Source organism: Balaenoptera borealis (assembly GCF_965194805.1).
Source record: "Balaenoptera borealis genome assembly, chromosome: 8".
In the NCBI taxonomy this organism is placed as follows: Eukaryota; Metazoa; Chordata; class Mammalia; order Artiodactyla; family Balaenopteridae; genus Balaenoptera; species Balaenoptera borealis.
The window spans coordinates 60,311,890-60,335,386 of NC_138865.1; the positions used below are offsets into that span (position 1 = coordinate 60,311,890).

Sequence of the window (23,497 nt, forward strand, 5' to 3'; positions counted from 1 at the left end):
AAAAACAAAAGTCTTAATATGTGAGAAAGTGTTTTAATTATGGCTCATCGCTATAAAATGGAAAGTAAACTGTATGTTTTTATGCTACCAAGGAAGTAAACATAATCTTTTATGAAAAGTTAAAAAATTCTCATATAATTTGTGGTCTCTCAAGATCAGAGCAGTATGGTTGTATAACTTGAATGGAATGGAAGGTAATTCTTTCCATTCAACGTACATTCCTAGGGACAGGGCAAGACTCATCAGTTTTTGGATATGTCACTGTTTTCAAGTTGTGTATAAATCTTCTGAATTCTATCTATGTGTTTCAAGCAAAGTAAAATTACTACCTTTGTCTGCATTGCTGTCAATTTTTAGCCAGTATGTAAGGAAACATGTATCAACAAGATTTATTAGATTAAGTATAATAACATTCCATGTGCAAAATGACAGAAGAAGCCACTGTTTAAGAATCACATTTTCTCATCTCCTTGATGTCTTTATCACTAATGTTAGGCCCTTAATTTGCATAGCTATCAGCACTTTTAATTCCTTGTACAAGGCACATTTGCCATGACAAATCTCCTCAGCTTTATCTTTTAATCTCAACACTTATGTCTGATTTCCACTATGGCATCGTGTACGTGCTGACGTGCTGGTTTGCAATCTTTCTCTGGCAAAATTATATCCGCATTTTATCTTTTCAGCTATCTTGTGAACTCATCAAGGAAGACGCCTTCCACTTTACGGCTTCTCAATTATATAACTAAGGGTTTTCCTTAAAGTTTTGTTCAATTAAAAAAAAAAAACTAAATGATAAAACAGTAAAAATACTATTGGAAGTATTATGGAACAAATGATAGAAAGCTCCTAGCCTACTCTGAATCATTTCCAAAGAGTTGTGAAGTTAATGTAATGAAATTATGATCTCTTTTTGAGGAAATATAAAATAATTTTTTTTATTACAAAATAGGCAAGCCATTTAATACGGGGGTGGGGGTACATGGAAAAGATCAATAAGAGAAAATATTGATGAAAACCAAGTACAATTGTATCCTCAAAAATTTTGACATTTTGATTCATGTTCTTCTGGTATCATTTATGTGTGTTTGTGTCTAGCTCTATGTATTGCCTAGAAAACTTTATTAAAGCAAGAGTTGAGGAATCAGGTGGGGTATTTGAATGCTTTAATAGTAAGACAAGTAACTAGCTTGAAATTGTTTATCTCTCACTATTACACAGCTGCTGTGCAAATATGTATTTGCTAAAAATATGGGATCAGGACACAATATCTTCAAATTATTCATAAAGGCACTGCATTAACCATTCCAGCGTGACACAGAATTGACTAAAATCTGGAATACGGCATCAATAGGTAGTATATACTTCATTTCAAACTATACTTTGATGGCTGAACAGTAATTATCTAGGAAGGCAAACTTGGGAGGGTCCATTAGATCCCTTCTAATTCCAGGCTCTGATTCGTTAGTGATTGCCTTTATAATCTTATGCATTTCAAATTTTTTCCAGAGTAAATCAATGAAAATAATTTTCACTCTTAAACTAGAGGTATGATATGGACATTATTGAGATAGCACTAAAATCCTTTGAACATCTTGTAAAAGAAAAGTGCAGTATAAAATGTATTACTAAGTGGTAAACATTGACTCTGACAGAGATTATTTACATTTACTGGAAAAATATTTCAGATGTTATGAGGCATTCTAAAACTTAGAGCAGTATTTGATAAGTAATGCTTAAAGTCTTATTCTTAAGAAAATTTTGCAAAAAGAGTCTGCATAGACAGTGGAATGAAAAGTCCAAACATAGGACAGGACCTCTTCCGAAGACTGACTTTTTAAAGTAGCCATTTTGTACTATATTCCCAAGGTCTCCAGGCTGGCCTGGTACCTTGCTGGCACTCAATAAATATTTGCTGATTATTGAATGAACCCATATCTGAAACAACCCTTGACATGCATCCTGATGGCTTCTTTTTGTTGGTCCCTTAGTACTCTAGGGATTGCTGACTTAGCACAGATTTATAAAAACTATTCTGTATTTTGAAGAGAAATTATTGGGATGCAGACGAGAATGGGGGAAAAGCACAGTACATGGAGTCAGATGATATGAGTTCAAATTGTGAATCTGTTGACTAATTAGCTATGTGACCTTGGCCTGATTTCTCAACCATCTCTAAGCCACAATGATGTCACTCGCAAAATGTGGATGAAAATACTTCTTTCCCAGTATGACCTTATGCTCAAATAATATGACAGATAGTAAAACACTGTGAATTGAAAAGTAGTGAACAAATATAATTGGGCAGACTTTGTACCAGAAGTCTGACATCTATTTCTGATTTCATTGTAAACTTCCTATGTGTATCCCTGCATTTGCTTATTGTCAAATTTCCTTCTCTTTAAATTAAAAATAAAAAATATTTTACACATTGGGAAAATGTGCTCCCTCTCCTAGAACATCCTGAATGGTTACTGTGAGTTGGCCTACTGTATCAAACATATGCCTGCAAATTTTCTTTTCCAATATTTTCCTTCCCACACCCTTTATTATGTATCGTGCTATTTATGTTATTAATAAGGGTTTCAAGGTGAAGAAGTCTGGCCACAGAAACAGTCCCCCGCCCACCCCCAACATCAATCTCTTTCATCTTGCTTCCTTTCCACCTGCATCTTTCAGACTTCAAGAGCATTGATTGTAATATTTACAGATAAGAGTTAAGGAAATGATTCATAAAACCATAAAAGGAGATGAGAGAGACAATGAGAAGATCAGGTGCATGTAAAGAAGTTTAAGTGTTGAGACTCCGTCCCTGCAAGTCTATGGTGCCTTGTGTCAGTGGTAAGTACATCCATCCTAATAGGCAAAGAAGGAAGGCTTAATTCCTGGAAGTCTCTAGAAAATCCTGTACATGGCTAAGGTGTTTCTTAGGAAGGAGTTCTGAGGGCAGGACCGAACGAAGCCTGATAACTCCAGACCATCCAGAAGAAAAATCTGTGAACAACTCAAAGTAATGAGCATGAAATGTGTGGTCAAGCATAAGATCAAGGAGGCTGACTCAATGCTCATAGAAGAGAGCAGAAAAGAACATAAAACTCACAGGGGCATCGCCCAACTTCTCGACATGGGGATGCCAGGAGACAGGAAGAACTGCACAACTGCATCTGTTCCATGTTTATAACTAAACTGCCAAGTCTGCATAAAAACAAATCTGTTGCTTTGCAATTATGCTGAAGCTGGGGTTTTTAGTACCTGTAAGAGTTATGTAAAATGGGGGAAAACTGTCTCATTGGCAGGGGAATATACCTGTTTTCGATCCCTTCCCTCTAAACTCCCATAGCCAATGTTATCGTTTGCTCAGTAAAGGAGACCTTTATTAGAGTACGGAGTTGAACACAAAACATCTGTTCTGGCATAAATTCTCCTAGGTTCATAGATAAGTATGCTTCACGTAGAAAATATAATGAATAGTCAGTTTAATAATCTGCCCCTCCTGTTGTTGTTGTTTCTGCTTGCTTTTTTAAAATGTGTATATTTATATACCATAATCATTATACATAACAAGATCTGGCTTGGGGAAACAGATTTTTATTAACTCTGTGCCATTTTCATTAAGAAAAATAGACAAGGCTAGAAAATGTCTTTTGTTGAAAATAACCAGATTTTTTTTACCCTACAAAATTCTTCAGCACACTTGGCTTGATATACTACAAATAATAAATGGCAAATGAGTGCAAGAGAGTTGAGAGCCCTAAATAGGCTCCTTGAACTTTTTGTTTTGTATTTTGAGCACCCAGTTAATTACCAGGTATAGTCAACGCTTAGTCAATACTTGTTGAATAACTAACATGTATAACCTGTGGTGTGTGTGTATATTTAGTGAAACATGAATAGAGTAATAAAATCATTTGCATTACACATGGTGTATGAATACACACACATATATATACACACACATACATAGACCTATATATGTCTGTCTCTATATATTTGCATTCAAACTGGGAAGAAAATGGGTTCTTGAGACATAAAAACTAAAGTTCTTAAGCAGACCAGCTTAAAAGATCTTGAGAGAGGTTTTTAGAGCCCTTGTGTTGATAGTGTGGTAAAAATTCTGAGCATAGGACATGATCTCTGAAGAATGGCTTTTTGCACTAGTATATTTGCCAAGATTACTTTATGCTTGGAATTTATTCCCTCCCAGTGTTCCAACTGCAAAAAGAGTGGAGCTAAAGTAACACCACCAGTTACTTCTTTTTCATGCAAAGCCCCAGTAGATAGGGTCATTTATGTAGAAGTGGCTAAGGTCCCAGATGTAACTTTCCTCCTTTCCAAGCTGGTGGAAAATGCTGTTGTTTTGTGGTCATCTTCTTAAAAGGATTAAGGAAGGAATCATTTCCTCCAAGCAGTTCATTGTACGAATAAACCAAGGTCCACAGAGGTTAAGTGACTTGCCTGAGTTCCTGGTAAGTAAATAAGTGTCTCCCTCTAAGTACATCCGGAATAACAAGTATTCTCGGACCCTTCCTAGTCCCATTGTCCTCTTGTTAGGCTAACATTTGCAAACAGCACAGAAAACAATTGCAGATTGAGGACTGACGGGGGAGGGTAGGAAGTGGTCATTAGCAAATCCCTGGGCCTGGGGATCACCTGCTCTTTTGGATCAACCATGAGACAAGCTATTCATAAGGACATCAAGGACGAGTGGGCCATTGTTTTCAGAACCAGCTGTGGAGAATCAGCTCAACAGTGGCCTAGGAACTGCTCGGCCGCTGCACCAAGGGGCGGGGCGGTAGTGGTGGAAGAGGAGTGAGCCAGGAAGAAGGGCTGCAGGGACCCCGCCGCGCCACCTTTCGGCAAACCAGGAAGTATTTTTGCAGTAAGTGCAGCGGACCGAGCCACCTTTTGAACTGGAAGTGTGAACGGCGCACAGCAGGCCCCAGATGCGTGCAGTAACTGCAGACCCCCTCGGCGGGCTTGTGCCTGGGAGGCTGCGGACTGGCATCTCAATGGTCAGAGCCGGGAGCAGGGAGTGGGCGGGCGTCAGAAAGTACACAGAGCAAGGGCAGGCTCTGCCGTCTTAGCAAACCGTGACCGAGCAAAGTCTCGGGTAAACAAGCTTCCCGGCTGCTGCCTCCAGATGCGCACCCGCCGCGCGCTCCCCTCCCCGTGTTTCCCACGCACCCATGGCTCGGCTCGGCCGCCCTCTCTGCCCCCGCCCGCATCTTCCGATCTCCCCCGGTGCGTCTGCGCGGGCTCCCACTCCCACAGCTGGAGAACCACACTCACCATCTCTTGCCTGAGGAGGTGAAGCTTGGTTTCCAGCCTCTCCAGGGCGCTACTGGAATGGCTAGGTGGTGGGGAGCCAGAGGTCGGGGAGGACGAAGAGGAGGATGACAGGGAGAGAGGGAAACTGCAGCTGCTGCTGCTGCTACTGCAGCCTCCGCCACCGCCGCCGCCGCCGCTGCTCCCCCCGGCGGGGTCTCTGTCCCTTTCCTGGGGCACCGGCTCCTCCCCACGGAGCGAGCGCACTAGGCTCTCGGGCACTTTGCGCCCTAGCTTCAGCTCGATGTCTCGGAGGTCGGGCAGCGGGCCGTCGTCCATGACTTTTGAAGAACGATGAAAATGGTTATAAAACGCTACGGATGAGAGGCAGCAAGGGCCTCCAAGTCCGCCTGAAGATCTGCACGCCCCTACCGAGCCCAGGTCTCTATCCTCGGCGGATCAAGCTCACGGTCCGCTCCATAACCGCCCGCGCGGTATCAGCCCTGAAATCCGCGCAGGATGGGCGGGTCGCCGCCGCGGTTCCCGGGGCGCAGTGACTCCCTCGCCACTTATTAAGATTATAGAGCCCTCTTCATCCTCTTCCTTTTTGGCTACCCCACTGCAAAGTTGAGTTAATTGATATTGCAGAGAGGGGGAAATTCCAAGTACTAGAGACCGAAAGACAAGAAGGAAATGAAGTCTGTCTTAGCTCTACGGGGGAAAAAATTCACATTGTTAAAACTGTCCGTTCACATCCCAGCGCCGTTCACCAACTGCCCATCTGGTACCATGCGACACAAAATAATGATGTGGCCACACTCCAGGGTAGTTTCATTTTCCAGCCATATGTCTCCAAGCTTTCGGAATATCCTGGATTGTCAGAAATTATTTCTAGTCAGTGATAGAGGAGGTCGGTCTTGTGCATAGACGCATAGAAAAGAGAGTTCGCTTAGCAGGAGTTTAACGGCTTCCTCGATGCAGCACAAATTCCCTTCTTCCGATTTAGGCTGTTAGATCCAAGTCATTGTGTTCCCCCAAGCCTCGGAAACTTTAAGCTCGGCTGGCAGGTGGACCAAACCAGGGCCAACCCCTGTACCGTAAAACACAGGCAAGAAGAGCAACAGAAAATTTCCTACCCCTGCTGCCAGTAGTAGTTTCAACATCCTGTTTTAGTTAGGAGTGCCTAATACGGGGATTAGATTTTCAGTTTTCCCAGCGAAATTGCCGGGTAGCTACAACTTTTAGGTCTGGTAACCATAGAGGAAGAAGAATGACTTTAAATGTAGTGTCATTCCCTACCCCCCATCTTCCTAAATGACAAAAATTTAGCGTTAGAAGCCTTTCCTAATAATTTTGTACTAACATACAGTGTAATAATTTCACCAAAAGTTCAGTGAGAATGTGCAACCAAAGCTAATTGTCTTACCAAATGTTACATTGTCACCGCAAGCAGATGTGAAAAATTAAATAGCCAGAATAATCTATATGACTACTGAGGATGGTGGTGGATTTTAAAAGGAGAAGGTTGCTGAGATACTTATACTCAATATTCTCTCTCCATAATTAAGGTAAAACTAGAGAAAAGTTGTCTTTGATAATTTATCTATATTTTTCAACTATTTGAAAGAAACCCAAAGCCTGCCATCTATTGATCTGAGATATTTCTACCAAGTAAGTTATTATGCGCTATATGGATTATAGGTTTGATTCAACATTGAATTCGTGTTAAGAATCTTCAAGTAGAGGGTACTATTTTCAATCTAGTAAGCTCTAATATTTGGGGTTCCATTAAGATATTTCAAAATAGGGAACCCTCTCTTTCTGGGACAAATAAGTATTTGTGTTCTTGGTCCTTCCCAGAGACGTCACTCAGGTTTTACACTTATAAGCACATGGGCAAATACATCTCAGAGTACTTTTTTAGCTGAGCCTCATCCAGGAAGCCTAAGGATAGATAGGAAACAGGCCTTCTGAGTGAAATATTCCATGTCAGGGAGAAAGTTGCTGAAGTTCTCTTGTCAACATGTCAGAAATTGTATGTTATTTCTTCTCTTAAAAAGAAATGAAGAAAACAGTTGTAAATTAAGTGGCCCATTTTAGAGTTGGAACAACCATTTATGGAATCAAAGGAAAACAAAACTAAATCTCAACTCACTGATAAAACTACATGCTCTGTCCTAAATTTGGAAAACCACAAGCTCATTGGATAAGAATTGCACTCTAACATGTAATTATGGAAAGCCTGAATTTCAGTAAAGAGGTTTCTGCTTTGTTTTTGTTTGTTTGTTTTGTTTTTTGTCATAAAGCCCTTACAAAGTTCAGCATAGGGCTGGCTGAGAAGAGTAGCGTGCAAACACATTATCTAACTTGAACTTGGTCCATAAAAATAGTTTATTGTCAAATTATCATCAGTGTAACTGTACAAAAAAGGAACACCTCCTTTGCTGTGAGTCACAGACAGTAAAATTGTATTTGATACCGAAGATAATTCAAAAATAGAAAACTATTTTTTTCATTTTAGATTTCTGCAGAGAAAACATCTCCAAAAGTAAAAACATGATCTGTATGTAAATTCATATTTTGTGTTGGTGCAGTATAAAACAAATGTGAGCTTTTTAAGAAAAGCTTAGTTATGATAAGCCTTTTAAAATTTGTCAACTTAATGCTTTATGACATTTTAGTTTAAAATAGAGATGTTTTGAATGCCAAAATGATAATTTTCAAAACATATTAGCATCACAGTAATCTTATTAGGCCTCTAAGAGACTGTATTAACCCTGTCATTACTGCTTTACGTTGTCTGATGTGAGAAAATTCCTTGCCCAAAATGTTCAAAAATAAGGATCTTTTTTACTTTTGGGTCTTGAGAATATTTTGTTTGTCTTCAAGATTTTTCTATGATGAAAAAAAATGTGTGAGAGGCTTAACTAATTGCTGTTAGCCCTATATTATACGTTGATTTGAGGGTTTAGTTGACAAGAACTGCAGTAACAGGCCTGGGGAGGAAGGGAGGTCATCAGCAAAAAAGAGGGCCCATGGGGAGAACAGAGAAAGAAATAGGAGGGAAAAACTCTGCAGAGCAATTCTTTATATTTATCTGGTCCCTGTCTCTCAGCAGTGCTCCCTTCCTGCTTCTGCTTTTCTTGTCCCTCTCCAGCCACCTCTTGTTTCTTTAATTGATAGCATCTTCCAGCAACAACCTAAACTCAGCTTGTTTCCCCAAGCCTAACATACTGAAAAGTAAAACCATAAAAGTTGTTACTCTATTATTTGTGTTTGTGATATAATTTTCTAGACCCAGACTACCTTATTATATGCGTCCTTTTCTGACTGCCTTATGTATGAGCTGGATTTGCCTTTTTTCCATTTAGAATGCCTAAGGAATCTAAGAATGGGTATTAAACTATGGAGAACTTTAAGAGACTGGGTTTCCTCCCCAGTTGGATTGTGTTCACAAAGAAGGAAAGAGAGACTCTTATTTATCATTAAAAAAAAAAAAAAATCTGGTAGCTAATGAAGTGGGAGCATTGTTGGACTCAGATGACAGGTTTTAAATGAATGCCTCAGTCACAAAAACAGAGTGATGTGATGCAAGCTTCACACATTCCACCCTTAGAACACTTCCTGGTATGAGACAGTGTTTAGAGCAAAAGTAGACTCAGCAAGACTTTGTATGGTATGAGTAATGCCGCTCCATAATCTGCTGCTGGCCTTGAGGTGAAAAGAAAAAAAAAAAGGCCTCCTACCTTCTCTCTGGCACTGATTGAAAGTTTGCAGCATTCCCAACTCTCGCTGGCACAGAGTTCAAGGACTAGGGCAGAGTCTCTAACCTGAGATTCCACTCCCCGCAGTGCAGAGTAATATCAAACAGTTAACAGCCTCAAGTTACCTTTAAGAATTTTAGGAAGTAACTCTGTAATGGGTATCAGGTTCTTTAAATCTTTGTTTTAAATGTGTAGAGGTGCTGTTCCTGTTAAATATTTTTGTTCAGCTGATGATGTGTTTAACAAGGAAGGTGTCATAGCAGGACTAAAGACTGTTGATCCTATCCATACGTAGTGGAATTATATATCTGCTAAAGCTATGAAGATTTTACCCTGCCTGTCTATAGAGTCACTTAATTCAACTGTAATTTTGTAGCTTGGTTGGGTCTGTTTTACTAAGAAAAATCATCTGGTTTATTATCAACTTGAACAACTTATACATGTGTATGCCATATATATCCCTCTATCTATCTATCTATCTATCTATCTGTCTGTCTATCTATCATCTATCTATCTCTCTATCTGAAATATCTTTCCCTAAGGAGCACAGATCCTTTAAATAGTTCTCTGATTGGAGTCTAATTAATATTTATAATCAGAGCTAAACACTTTCCTGAGAGGTTTTCTAGACAATACTAAAAATAGGTCACCAGCATCTAAGTCTGCCTTATCCCCTCTTCATAATCCCTGTCAAATCTCTCTGTCTTCATTGTTTGTAATAGAGTCCTTTATTTCCTTTTACTTGCTGTCCTGAGCTCTGAATTTCTACTGAGAGGCGCATAGCAGGGCCCAGAAAAGAGATATCTTTAATAAAGCTAACCACGAGCTTTTCCTCTGTAGTCATCCTAGTTTGGCTTATTGACTGGACTTAAAGGTTATTTTGGTGGAGTGCTGGTAAATGTTTACAATTAACTCTTGGAAAATATAAAAATAACTGGCTTGTGGCTTTTGACAGTTTTCATGGTGTAAGTATTCCCACCATGGCTGATTTCAAGCTACCAATGTAAGTTGGGAAAAAATGAGCAATAGCACGTTTTTCCCCAACTGTTTCCACCAAACAGATAAATTTGACATAAATAGCCTCAAGAGCACAGATTATAGTAAAAAGTAGTCAAGCAATTAGGAAGTGATGAGTTTTGATATTTATTACATTTGTCTTAGAATAATTTACCTAATTTAAAACTTATACAATGTAATTTTTAAAATAATGGCTGTGTTTAGCAGTTGGCTTACAAAATTCCTAAAAATTTAACAATTGGCTGCTGTAAACTGGTATGGGCTGGCTCCAGTGTACCTCTGTTTCATAAAATCTTGGGGGATGATCATTCATTCTAGTTAAGAAAAGAGATAAAAACTCAAAGCCAGTTCAGCTTTAAGCCTAAGGGTTGGGTAAAGTGATAATTGGGGAAGTGAGTCCCAAAGTCAAAGTAGGAAGATGAGGGGTCTCATAAAGCTGCTTGTGTTAGTTTCCTGGGGCTGCCATAACAAAGTAACACAAATGGAGTGGCTTATAACAAAATAAATTTATTGTCTTACAGTTCTGGAGATGAGAAGTCCAAAATCAAGATGCTGACAGGGCCATACTCCCTCTGGAGACTTTAGGGAATGATCCTTCCTCACCTCTTCCAGCTTCTGGTAGCCCCAGGCCTTCCTTGGTTTGTGGTAGCATAACTCCAGTCTCTGCCTCCATCATCACATGGCTGTCTTCCTTCTGTGTCTGTGTCTAAATTTCTTTCTTCTTAAAAGGATGTCAGTCATTTTGGGTTAGGGACCCATCCTATTCTGGTATATCTTAACTTAGCAAATTAAAACTACAACAACTGCATCCCCAAATAAAGTCACATTCTGAGGTACGATAGGGTTAGGATTTCAACATATCTTTTGGGGGGACACAATTCAACCCATAACACTGTGGAATGAAGTAAGTCTTGCAGGTCCATTTCAGACACGAGGCTGTGAATAATACGAAAGAACTGGAATCTTCTTTTTATTTGGTACTTTTTTATATTTGGCAGTGATGTATGGAGGGCACCTTGAAGGCTTAAAGCCACAGAAAAGAAATAGTTAACAGTCTCTTTTCTAATCGGTAAAAATGTATTTATTCTTTTATTAATAATCACCTCTGAGTTAGTTAATAACAGCTATTAGCTTTATTTTTTAAAGTATGCTTTCATAGACTAGAAAACTTTGATCACAGAAACATCCCTATCTTGAAATCCAGTTACATAATCTTGGACATAATTCATAAATCCACTTTTGATATCTTTCACCAAATACCTTGACAATTTCTAAAATTGAATTTGAGGTGGGCTCTAACAGTATATAGTATAAACATTAAAAATAAAAATAAAAGACCTAAAGAAATATCCTATTTCTATGTCCTAGCTTAGAGGCAAACGTATGAATTGATTTGAAAATTTTTTGACAGATTTTATTTGAAGTATTGATTTTATGGAACACAGAAGCTAAGCATATTGAACTAGAACCCCAATCAGGGTAGAAAAAAGCAATGGTGAATGCTCACAGAGAGGATGGTGTCCAAGAAGTTTACAGAGAACTATGATTTTCCACAAGAGCTTTGACCTGTAGATTTGGCACACGCCATAGAATTCCCACCTGAATGTCATGGCTTCAGGATCAATGCCCACTTCTGGTAATGTTCTATGAATATCTCAATTCCTGTCCGTATTTTAGGCTTCTAGTTTCTCCTTATTCTTAGCCTCATAGGTACAGAAGGAAAGGCAGAAGTGCCTTTCAAAAGTCTTGGGAGGAAGAGAAAAGTTTTATGCATTTTTTAATTTTGAAAAGATCATAAGGATTATATGTAAAGACACACATAAATTAGTTAGTATCATTTGGGAGTGAAAACTCAAGAACTCCCCATAGCAGAATTGCAGATCTTAGTCTTAGGACTTAAGAGCATTACTCAACAGTTGAAAGTTAGCCTTCTTAAGCTATTAAGTAAGCTTGCTGCATGGAGAGTCAGATAATGTGCTTTTCTTTCAGAAGTATGTATGATTCAATGAGAATACTTTTGTGACCATAATGAGACATACTGAGTATATGCACCTTATATAAAAGATAAATACTGTAATTATGTCCTCAGAATATTCAGGCAGATAGTTACTGGTTGTAATGCCCATCTGATGAATCAGCAAGAACATTTTTTGAAGTAGAAAAGCACTTTTAAATCAGAGCAGCACAAATCACAGTGATAAAATAAAGTGGAGGAAACTCTGAAAAAGCATTGGCTAAAGGGATAGGTGTTATATATTAAACATTATTTTATGACAGATTCTTTACATATTTTGTATCATTTAATCCTCATAACAACCCAGAGAAGCAAATTTTATTAACCCTGCTCTCATAGGATTAATTTGAAGCTCTAAGAGGTGAAACTACTCACCTAATATTTCATTAGCATAAGTGGAAGAGCTGGGATTTGCCCTAAGTTATAGTTTATTCCCAAACTCCTATTGTTTCCATTTCTTTAAAAGATGGACATTAGCCCTCTTTCACAACTGTGAAGGGGTTCCACTGCTACACATATATGTTTAAGAAGTCAACACTGAGTTGCTTCCTATGTTATTGGGGAAACTCATATTCCAAATGAGGTAGAGTTAAAAAGTGAAATAGATTAGAAAAAAGTAAGTGCATTCATGGGAGATTCATTTACAGTGCATCATTAAGGGACATTAGGAGGTTCTTATTCTCCACCTTTGGTTTCATGTGAATTATCACTTCCTCCTCCAGCAAGGGGCCAGTATTTGAGACCGAATCTGGCACTCGGTGGAGCCCAGATCTGAATAGATGTGGGAATTAATCCTTTCATTCAAAGGGAGATAGCTCTACAAGAAATAATGGAAATGGATGAGCAGAGCAAGCATGAAAGGGTGCTGTAGGAAAGCTTGTGCAATAATCAGCACTGGGCAGAAGGTTTTATGACCTTTTGACGAGAGTGACTGCTCTTTTCCAGTCTGATGTGGCAAATGCCAAGGGCAAGGCAAATTCACAGGGGAAAGAAAAAGCCCAAGGCACACTGCCATTCCAGAAGATAAAAGGCAGCTGAGACGGCCATTGCTCCATCTCTTCTTTTTGTGCTCTTCCTATACCCAACCCACGCGTTGTAGCTGGTTTTGCAGTAGCTGACCCTCCGTTCCATAACCTTTGACGTATTACCTTAGGCTATACTTTGGTAGTTCAAACACGTCAAGGTTTGATTTAAGAACATTGCTCAATTCTGTCGATAGGTACATTTCAGTATGCTGTACCAGAAACACTCCATATTTGAATTGAGTTTGTGTCAATGCTGATCCTTAGGGGTCAGTGGAAAAATGTGATCATAAATATCTGAGGTGCCACAGGACAAAATATGGTCTCAGAAAGAAAGAGAGGGAGGGAGAGGAGGAGGAAAAAAGGATGGGTGTCGGGGGTGGGGGGAGAGATAGGGGGAGCCAGAGAGCGCTTCTGACAAGCGCAAACCTAACAGTTCCCTGCAGACAGTGAAGGTCACTCTGCTGCAACAGCAGCCGGTTTCATCAGACAGCCGTGTACAAATTGGGAGCAGAAACACCTCTCATTCTCATTCTCATCTTCTCAGATTTGGTTTTATGCTAGAGATGATTTAGGGGGATAACGGGATTCTGAGAAGGCAAGTTTTGATTTCTCGTAAGCAAGTTGTTACAACTGCTTTACGAGAAAAACAGAAGGCAAAGTATTTGTTTGTTTACTTACCATCTCAGATTTCAAAACACTTGAGTCGTGACTATATCAGGGATGAATTAAATATACTGTTGATGTACATGTAAATTGATAACATTTTGAGTGCACCGGTGTTCAAGGTTTTAAATCAGGCAAACCATTGGACTCAGCAGTTCATTTTCTAGGAATTTATTTCTAAAAAGGTAATGAGCAATACGTGGAGAGATTTATTTATAAATATGTTCAATACAAAATCCCAAAGAAAAACAACGAAGCAAGCAAAAGCTGCCACGCATATATGTATATACACATACATACATTCACATATTAGATGTATATAAAAGTCATATAAAATGTGTATGCAAATTTATCAAATTTATCAAAAGTATCACTGTGTATGTGGTAAGATGATGGGAGTTTTAATTTAATCTCTGTGCTTTTCTATTTTTATTAACTATAATTAATTATAAAAAAACCCTCAGAACATTGTTTTTAAAATTTCTTTTTAGTGCCTTCTATTTTATTCTTAAATATTTATGCATACATTTAAAAACAAGTGGGGGTTTTTTAACCCTAAAGAAAGAAATTAAGTGGAATATTTTTGAAGGGGAATCCGGGGGGATTTGCTAAATAGCCTTTGTTAATACTGAATATTAAAACCCTAACTCTATACAATGCCAATAATATTATCACTCTCTGGCTACCTCATGGCAAACTTGTGTTACACCTTTCCCTAGTGAAGGAGGCTGCGTACTCTGGAATAGCATATGATTTTGGAATAACACTTTGAAGTAGGGAGCAAAGAATAACTCTAGAAATTCAGTAGGATTATTACCTGATACAACATGGAATATCATAGTCAAAAGCAGACTATATGTGACATAAAATAATGGGTGCTCTATATTTTTAATAAATGATCTAGCAAAATTATCATCCCACAGCACTCCCACTGAACTTTTTTTTCTTAACATTATCATTCAAATATGTTAACTAGAAAGGAGTTCAATCTATGAATGTTCAGTAACCCTTTCCTGGTTTGTTTGTGCCATGTAGGGTAGCAAATAACTAGGTAGGGGGGTTTGAGAGATGGGATAACATTATGGGAAGGGGCCAAAGCCATAACTAGGGTGTAGGGACTTGGTTGGGTGTCCTGTGTCCGGAGAGACAGATGAGTCTCTGGGTACGTGTATCTGGATGTGTGGAGGGAAGGAGGGTTGAGAGGTGATGGGCCATCAAATAGAAGCTAGGTGCTACACAGTTTTCCCATGGCCACCCCTGAATGTACATGTCTTACACATTCAAAGTCTCTTCGTCACTAAATCTGTAAATCTCATTCTATATGAAGGATTTCTCAACTCATAAGAAAATTGCATAACGTCCTAACTCAATGAACTTACATCACTTATTAATCTTCATTTCCTAAGCATAATGTGAGCATCGTAAATTGAATTATTTTTGGTTCTTGTGTGAGAACCGGAGTAATCCATAATAGATAGTCATACCACAGGGTTTATTCATTTCTTCAACAGGCCATCAACTCCAGACAGACTCCTTAGGCATTTGGGTCAGAGATTCATTGAAAGAATGGTTTAGTTGATATATAACCTGGCATTACATCATTCTGAGTTGTGTATGAATAGGGATTATAAAAAAGATTTGCCAGTTTGCTGGAATGTACACTCTGTTTTGTAGAACTTAAGTTTCCTCGTCAAATATAATATCTTTGCTTTGTATTATGGTACCCTGCCTAATTATATAAGTGCACTTTGTTTAAAATAGTGTATAAAGGCCAAACCATATTTGACTCAGAAGGCTTGCAATGGACGTTATTTAAACAAGCATTTTTATGTAGCTATAGAAATATGTAAAAAAGGAGAACAGAAAATAATTAGATGAAATTATTTTTCTCTCTGTCTTTTAATCAATTCCCACATCTATTTCAATGACCAAGGAACAAGATGTGGAAATTTCAAACTGTAAGTGTTAACTTTAAGAGTCCTTCCCCTGTCCCCTTTCGCCATTGCTCTTTTCAGCTCTTCCCTGTCAATTTCTCTCCCTATTTTCCCTCATTTTTATCCCATTTCTCCTTTACCTATCCTGGCTGCTATCTCCTCTCTCTCTCTTTTGCTCTCCTTTCTTCCATTTTCTCTCTGTCTCTTTTTATCCTTATATTTAAAGACTAGAAATAATTTGTGGTGTCCTCATGCTGATTCAGGTTGATGTAACACTGTTTCCTTTTAATAATGTTAGCATTTATGGAGTACTTACTTGTATTTCATCTAGTCTTCACAACTCTGGGAGGTGGGTGCTCTTACTGTGCCCATGTTAAAATGTGTGGCTTAGCTAACTTCAGCAATTTTCCTGTGGCCACACAGCTAGGAGCTGTGTTTTATCTCAAGATAAACACTCTTCTGTCTGATTCCAGAGTCCATGCCCTTAGCTTAATCATTATTGAATGCTTTCTCCCCTTTTCATCAAAATCCCCTGTGATCAGGTCCCTTCCTTCTATTTGATTCTAGCTTTCTGTAGATCTGCTGTAACTCAGAGAGCCATATATCCCTGTCACCCAGCACCACTTTCTCCCTCTTCCACCCATCCAATGTCCCTGTGCTTGTGTTTGCTGAAGCTTGTGGAACAAATCAGTTAAATGGGTTGGGGATGTCTTGTTCTTACTTTATAGTTAGGAAAATAGAGGTACTTGGTTGACAGGAGAAAGCTTGGCCAATCCTAGGATTTGTTTTCTTAGAAAATAAATCCTGTGTTCTCTGCAGTTTTATCTTCCATCCCTTTGAAAGTAGATATGGGAGAGTAACATTCCTCTGTAAGATCCTAGAAAGAGCAAATAAACCACCTCTATATGGATCAGGCAACAACTTGTACCTCTGCCTCGGATCTCTGATTTATAACTTACATAAGATTTGACAATAACCAAGAAATCTAACCATCACCGTCTTCTTTTATCCTCACAGTGTGGTAGTTATAGCAGGAATATATGTGCCCTTTTAATATTTTAGGAAACGTAAATACCCAGAGATGTTAAGTGACTTAATGAAAATATTAATTCAACATCATAAGTAACTTCTTTACGCTCTTCACAGAACCAGAGGCTTTGCAACTTTATCTCTAATATAATGTTCTTTCTACTACCTCATGCTACATAGAATCATCATGTCTAAAATTAAATTTGTCACTTTCCTTAAACCAGCTATTTCTGTACTTCCTATTTTAATTTATGGCACCACAATTTATGAGCTCAACCTCTTTCATCATTTGGCAGTTTGGCAATATTTACTATGTCTTTATCTCTTTTACTCTTATATTCAGTTAATCATCAAATCCTACTGATATTTTTCAATAAAAAGATTTTCTATTTTGGTGACTCTGCTATAGTTCAGGTTCATCACCCCATGATTACATTACCACAATTGGATCTAAGCGGATTTTCTTCCTTTAATGTTTCCTCTCTTGTCTACTTCGTATGCTGCTGTTTCTAAGTAGTTTTCCTAAAAATGCTTTTCATCATCTTAAGAACCTGTAATGGCTCCATTGCCTCTGGCCCCGGTTCTAAATTATTCATTCTGACTTTCACAGTATGACCTCCACGCATGAAAAACATCTTACCTATTCAACACAATGTCCTATGGCCTCACGAAGAAAATTGCTTGTTCCAGCTGGAATGTCTTCCACATAGTTTCACACATGTGTACACGCTCACACACTGCCAATTTCAACCACTCTGCCTTTGCCAATAATGTCCTTCTTGTCTAGGATTTCCTACTTTTTTTCATATTTAAGTCCATTCTTCAGTAAACAGACTCTTTCTTCTCTCCTTCCAACTCTTCTTCCCTTCCTACTTTCCTTCTTTTGTCAGACACTTCCATTTCTGTTGATATTATGTCAGGCATCACGCTAGGACAAAAACAAAGGATACATGTGAAAAAGATAATCCTCGTGCTTAAGGAACTCAAGGTCAAGTGAATCCAGTGTGTCTGAAATGTAACCACATTCATATAAGTGTTGTTCCTGTGGTGGCTCCATTCTGTGAATTCATACTTCACTAGTAATTGTCATCGTTTTCATGATAATCAGAAAAAAATCAGCAATACGTCCATTGTGCAAAACAAAGCATCTGGCATTGAAGATATAATAAAGAAGCATATGTGGCTTTTGATCAAGAGATTTATGATCTAGTAGAGAAAGCAGGTGGTATATTAACAAATTTTAAAATTCAAAGATACATATAATAATAGACAAAAGATGATTAAAATGTGGCTCAAATAAAAAGTGATCAAGGAAGGAAGCTATGAGCCAGAAAATTCGGGGAAGACTTTACAGAGTAAATGGGGCTTTAGTTGGTTTGGGCGGAAAAAAATGTGACTAACAATAATTGCTAGATGGGGACAAGGTACTTTATACCATTTGATTCTACATTGTCTTCTAGCATATTCTAATTCTTTTATGTCTGTGAATTCTGTCTCACCAACTTCCTGGTGAGCTCCTCCAGGAGGACATGTGTTTTCGTATGTTTATTTTTGTCTCCCAGAGCATCTAGACTTGACCTGGGCAATAAAGGATTGTCAGTTGATTGTAAATAAGCATTAAACTATACAGGCAATAATATTGTGAATTTAAGTTTATCACCATCAAGTTACTTATTCTTGCTACAACTCACCCAAGTTGTATAATTTTGATTTTATAGTTGGTAAAACCCATACGTAAGGGGATTAAATAATCTATCCAATATCTTTCAGTAAAGTTAGAAAGATCCTCAATGTGATCTGGGATTAAAACACATCTTCCCATTTTCTGTTAAGATTCTTTGGAGGTATCTGTGAGAGAATATAATTATTTGCTTTTTAGATGCATCTATCAACTTTCAAAAGTGTTCACTGAATTTCTTTTCTTTTCTTCTTCTTCTTCTTTTTTTTTTTTTTTTTTTTAACCTTCTCATATATACACACAGACCTAGTGGAAACTAACAATAGCACTATTCTTAGTTGTACTGTTTGCCCTCATTAAATATTTCTTAGACAAAGATATTCCCAAAACATTAATCCCTGAACCATGCTCATGAATGCAGTAAAAGACGTAGGACGGTCCAAATTGGGAAGAATTGAATAGGATTTCAGAGTAACTGTATTAATCCAGGATTTCCTGTTTTCAAAATGTGGGTTTGGTACACATTGCTTTACTTCTCTGAATTCAACTTTCATCATTCATAAAATAAAGCTGATAATACTTACATCACAGGATTGTTCGGAGGGTTAAATTAATTTTACCTAACAATCTTGTTTAAGAAAGGTGACTTCTCATTTCATATCAGAAATTTTTCTCCATGGCAGAAAAGATGATAGCACTTAAAACTCACATGGACTGAAATTGAGAACTCTGAGGTAATTTTAAAAAGTTTGACCAGCGCAGTCTCACTACTGCAGTTTCTCCATAGCCTACAGGACAATGAGAAGACCTTCTGGGTTCTCTTTGAGTGAGTCTTGTGAAGTGGCTCAGCCTTAAGCATGACTCACTTGTTGTGGCCTTATTTCTGTATGCTTAGAAGCACACAGAATGAGTGAAACTTTAAAAAAAATGGCCAAGGCACACATTTTAAGGCCCATGGAGCTGCTAACATGATATAAGGTACCAGAGCAAACAGTTAAAATTGCAAACAGCTGTCAAGTGTTTCCAGAAACCATGGCGTATACTCTGTTGTCATAGTAATCCAGCCATTGTTTGTGTTTTGTTTAATTTTCCTCACATAAAACACCATCTACTGTGCTATGGGTTTCCATCTGTGTGTGTGTGTGTGTGTGTATGACATAGAGAAATGACAGTGCATTGTGTATTGTATTTCTGCCACTGTGACATTACATCTGAGAGATTTTTGTCCCATTTCACTGCCATGAAGGGAAGTTGAACAAAAGAAGATTCAACATGAAGGTTTTCTACTATTATATTTTATTCACACATTGTTTTGTTTCAGGTCATATAGAGAGTATTTGAGAGGTCAAATAGAAGATATAAAAAGAAAAAAAAAATAGCTTGTATTTAGGAAAATGGGTATATGGGTGTGATTTTATTTTTCTTTCCATGTCAGTCATTGCTATAAATACCTGCTCTTCATAATTTCATCTAATACTCATTTTTTTCACTAAAAAAAAAAAAAAAATGCTGAGTGTTGACCTAAATAGAAGTGGTAGAAAGTTGGTGTCCAGGCATCTTTGCAAATAAAAAGATTATTAATTCCTGAAGAAATATAAGATATGGAGATGTATGTAAAACTAGTGTCCTATTTGCCTCTACTTGGAAAAGAAGACTGGTGCAGGAAGGTTATCTGCTTCTAGAATTTGGGTCAGAGAATATTGTTCTTTCTATGTAGGGCTGGAAAAGGGTGTCCCAATAGATGTTTATTGAATTGTAATGTGGCATAAATCTGAACTAGCTTGAAAAAGGTGTTGAGAAAATCAAATACACTCTTAGCCTTGATTGCTGTACACATGGGCACCCATGTAATTTTTAAAGACTTAGATGTTAATGACATTTCAGCCATGAGGCTGTTCCTTACATGATTACTACTGCCTTTGGATGAGTTACTAGGTGCCAGGTATTTACATCTTATCTCAATTAGTCTTCAAATAACTATTATAATCCCATTTAACAAATGAGGATAGCACATCCCAGAGAGATAAAAGTAACTTACTCAGTGTCACCTAGAATCCACCCAGTTCTGTTTGACTCCAAAACCATCTCAGATATGATACCAACATTCCCCCCAGATTTCTGTTTTGTGGGTAGGTCATTATGGGTTAAGGGTTAGGCTGATTATACATATTTGCTTACGTATTTTTTTCTGATTATGTGCATGTAGTGCCTTGAGAACTTGGGCCACAATTTACTTTTTATTACTCCACAAAATACAAAGCAAAACAAAAGCATGAAAATTGTGTGTGTATATGTGTGTGTGTGGTGGGGGGGGCAGAGGCAGAGACAGAAATTGTTCCCCAAATTATCCTCTGCTAATCCTTATGATGGAAATGAAGAAAAAGTAAAGAAGTTAAAAAAGAAGTGGTGTTTCTAACCAAAGTGTTTTTGGATAAGTGCAGAGATAAATGCCTAATTCAGTGGAAGGTAGTGGGATTTATGACATTATTGAATCTACCATGTATTCCTCACAGGAACAGGAAAGACAATTCAACAAACTGTTTCAATAAAGATCAACATTCATATAATTTATGATAGAAATTGTATGCTACAGTGGTGTTCATGAATTTGGGGATTTATAAAAGCTGCAGAATATATCCCTCCCAAATGATAAGAATCTACTGGAATGTTTCCCACAATGTGCTATGCAATACACTGGCTCACGATGTTAATGGGTGTCATGTGAAGAGAAAAGTTCAGTAGTCTAATCAATTTAGGAAAAGTTTTGCCAAAAAAATTAGATTTCTTTACTGCAGAACCATTTAGAGCCTTTTATATGGTCAAATACACTTTAAATCTCCAAGAGGGGATATAGTTTATAGCTACATGGGTTCCCTTTCTCTTAGAAACATTTGTTAGACAATTGTTCTACATAAAACGCTTCATGAAATACTTTTCTAAAGTTTCAGTAGAACTATATAACACACATATGTAGTCAGCTATACTAGCTATTTGTGGGTGAACTAGATCTTTTCTCTGTACTTGTGAGCCTATTAATATGACTGAAGAATAGGAAGTATTTTACAAATCATTGCAGATTATGATACATCATCACCACGCACAGCTTGTGAAGAGTTTTTATGCATTCAGTTTGAGTAGGAGAATCAAGAGATGCATTTTAAGGGGAGGTAATACATTTCTGTCCCTCATTTCCCCATCTGATTTTATAACTATTTTGAAATTTAGAATACTGTGGACAACAAATTGTACAAATTATCTTTCTCATACACTCATACAGACACCTCCCCCCTCCAAGCAAACAAAACAAAATACTCTTCTCATTTTCAATCCTTTATATTAACAGAAGGGTTTTTAAAAAAATTAGGGGCATCTCTGCCTCATACTAACCCCTTGTTCCAAGTGTCAGCCTGCTAGAAAATCCAGAATGAAGGGAGTAACCTGTCTTCACAAGCTTATTTAAAATGCAAATGCTCCCTGAAGGAGTATGACTTGAACAGTTCAGTATGATTTCATTTATCCTAATAATTTCCTCTCTTATACCAGAGAGCAGGCAAGCCTGGGAATTCTGGCCAGTTAAATAGCTTGAGCTAAGTGCTGAGAGGACAAAAAGAGGGCAAGCAGAGACAGAGTGCAGCAGGCAACTCGAGACACATCTCCCACTTAAACACTTTGGTTTAGGACCAGTTCTGGTATTCAGATGGTGGGTTCTCCAGTGACAGTGTGCACAAAGATCAGCATAGTTCACTGCTCGTGAAAAAAAGAGAGGCTATCCAACTGGATATTGATGTGCTTTTTCTCACATGAACTTGATCTGAGAAAATAAGAGTAAGGCATAGTTAGGCAAAACTCACTGTTGCCAGGAGGTAGATAATAGATACATGGTAGTCACTGGGCCAGGAGAGAGTGTGTTCTTGTGGACATTTCCACTGAGAGAGAGAGAGGAAAAAAAAAGGAAAGTTGACTAAGGAAACATTGAATAAGTCCCTAAGAGTCATTTAGGGTGGAATTGAGTAGAAGACCCTGAAGCAGTGATATAAAAGTTTGGGTGTCTTTATCTGACAGCTTCAGTAGAACTCAAGTTGAGTGAAGAACAAGAATGGTTAGTTGATGTTTTGCTAATTTGGTAAGATTAAATTTTTTTTTTTTTTAATTTATTTATTATTTATTTATTTATGTCTGTGTTGGTCTTCGTTTCTGTGCGAGGGCTTTCTCTAGTTGCGGCAAGTGGGGGCCACTCTTCATCACGGTGCACGGGCCTCTCACTATCGCGGCCTCTTCTTTGTTGCGGAGCACAGGCTCCAGATGTGCAGGCTCAGCAATTGTGGCTCACGGGCCCAGTTGCTCTGCGGTATGTGGGATCTTCCCAGACCAGGGCTCGAACCCGTGTCCCCTGCATTGGCAGGCAGATTCTCAACCACTGCGCCACCAGGGAAGCCCCAGATTAAATATTTTTAAATGAGCAAATTAGTTGGGAGGAGACAGCCTGAGAAAATGATCCCATAAAATGTATATGAATTCTTGGGCTCACTCCTGAGCCAGGGGTGGATCTGAGGCTAAAAAGCATATTAAATGCTTTGAGAACAGAACTGCGGGGTAGACTACAGCCCAAGTCCTCGACTGGCTGCTGGGTGAGGGACACACAGGAAAGCTGTAAATGGCCTAGCAAAGGCTTTGGATAGTGAATTGATATTGGAACCACAGTCCACGGAATGTGAGTCAAAATACGTGGAGAGTCTGACCAGCCTACTGAAACAACAACAGCAAAAACAACTACACCAATTCAACATTATCCGTTGGATTTAAGTAAGCTACATAGGTTAAAAATAAAAGGATGAAGAAAGATACAATTCAAGCACCAATCAAAAGACAGCTGGAGAGTATATATTTATATCAGACCAAATAGGCTTCAGAGCAAGGGAAACTGCCAAGAATAAAAAAGGTTATTACATAATGATAAAAGTTCACTAATAAGACCTAATGATTCTAAATATGTACAGTCTTAACAAAACTTCAAATACATGAAGCACGAATGGATAGATCTGAAACAAGAAATAGACAAATCCACAATTATGGCTGTGATGACTTCAATATTTCTCTCTTAGTATTTG

The 23,497-nt window shown here is 38.1% G+C and overlaps 1 protein-coding gene and 1 long non-coding RNA gene across 2 annotated transcripts in view; one reads left to right on the top strand and one right to left on the bottom strand.

The window, feature by feature from the left end:
• LURAP1L (leucine rich adaptor protein 1 like) overlaps positions 1 to 10,367 on the bottom strand; it is a 50,582-nt gene extending 40,215 nt beyond the window's left edge. The window contains exon 1 of the mRNA XM_082401691.1: positions 5,290 to 10,367. Coding sequence (XP_082257817.1) covers positions 5,290 to 5,604 — 315 coding nt within the window. The 5' untranslated portion in view covers positions 5,605 to 10,367. The remainder of the gene's footprint in view (positions 1 to 5,289) is intronic.
• LOC309633184 overlaps positions 1 to 23,497 on the top strand; it is a 1,005,718-nt gene that overhangs the window by 56,773 nt on the left and 925,448 nt on the right. The gene's annotated exons all lie outside the window — the stretch shown is intronic.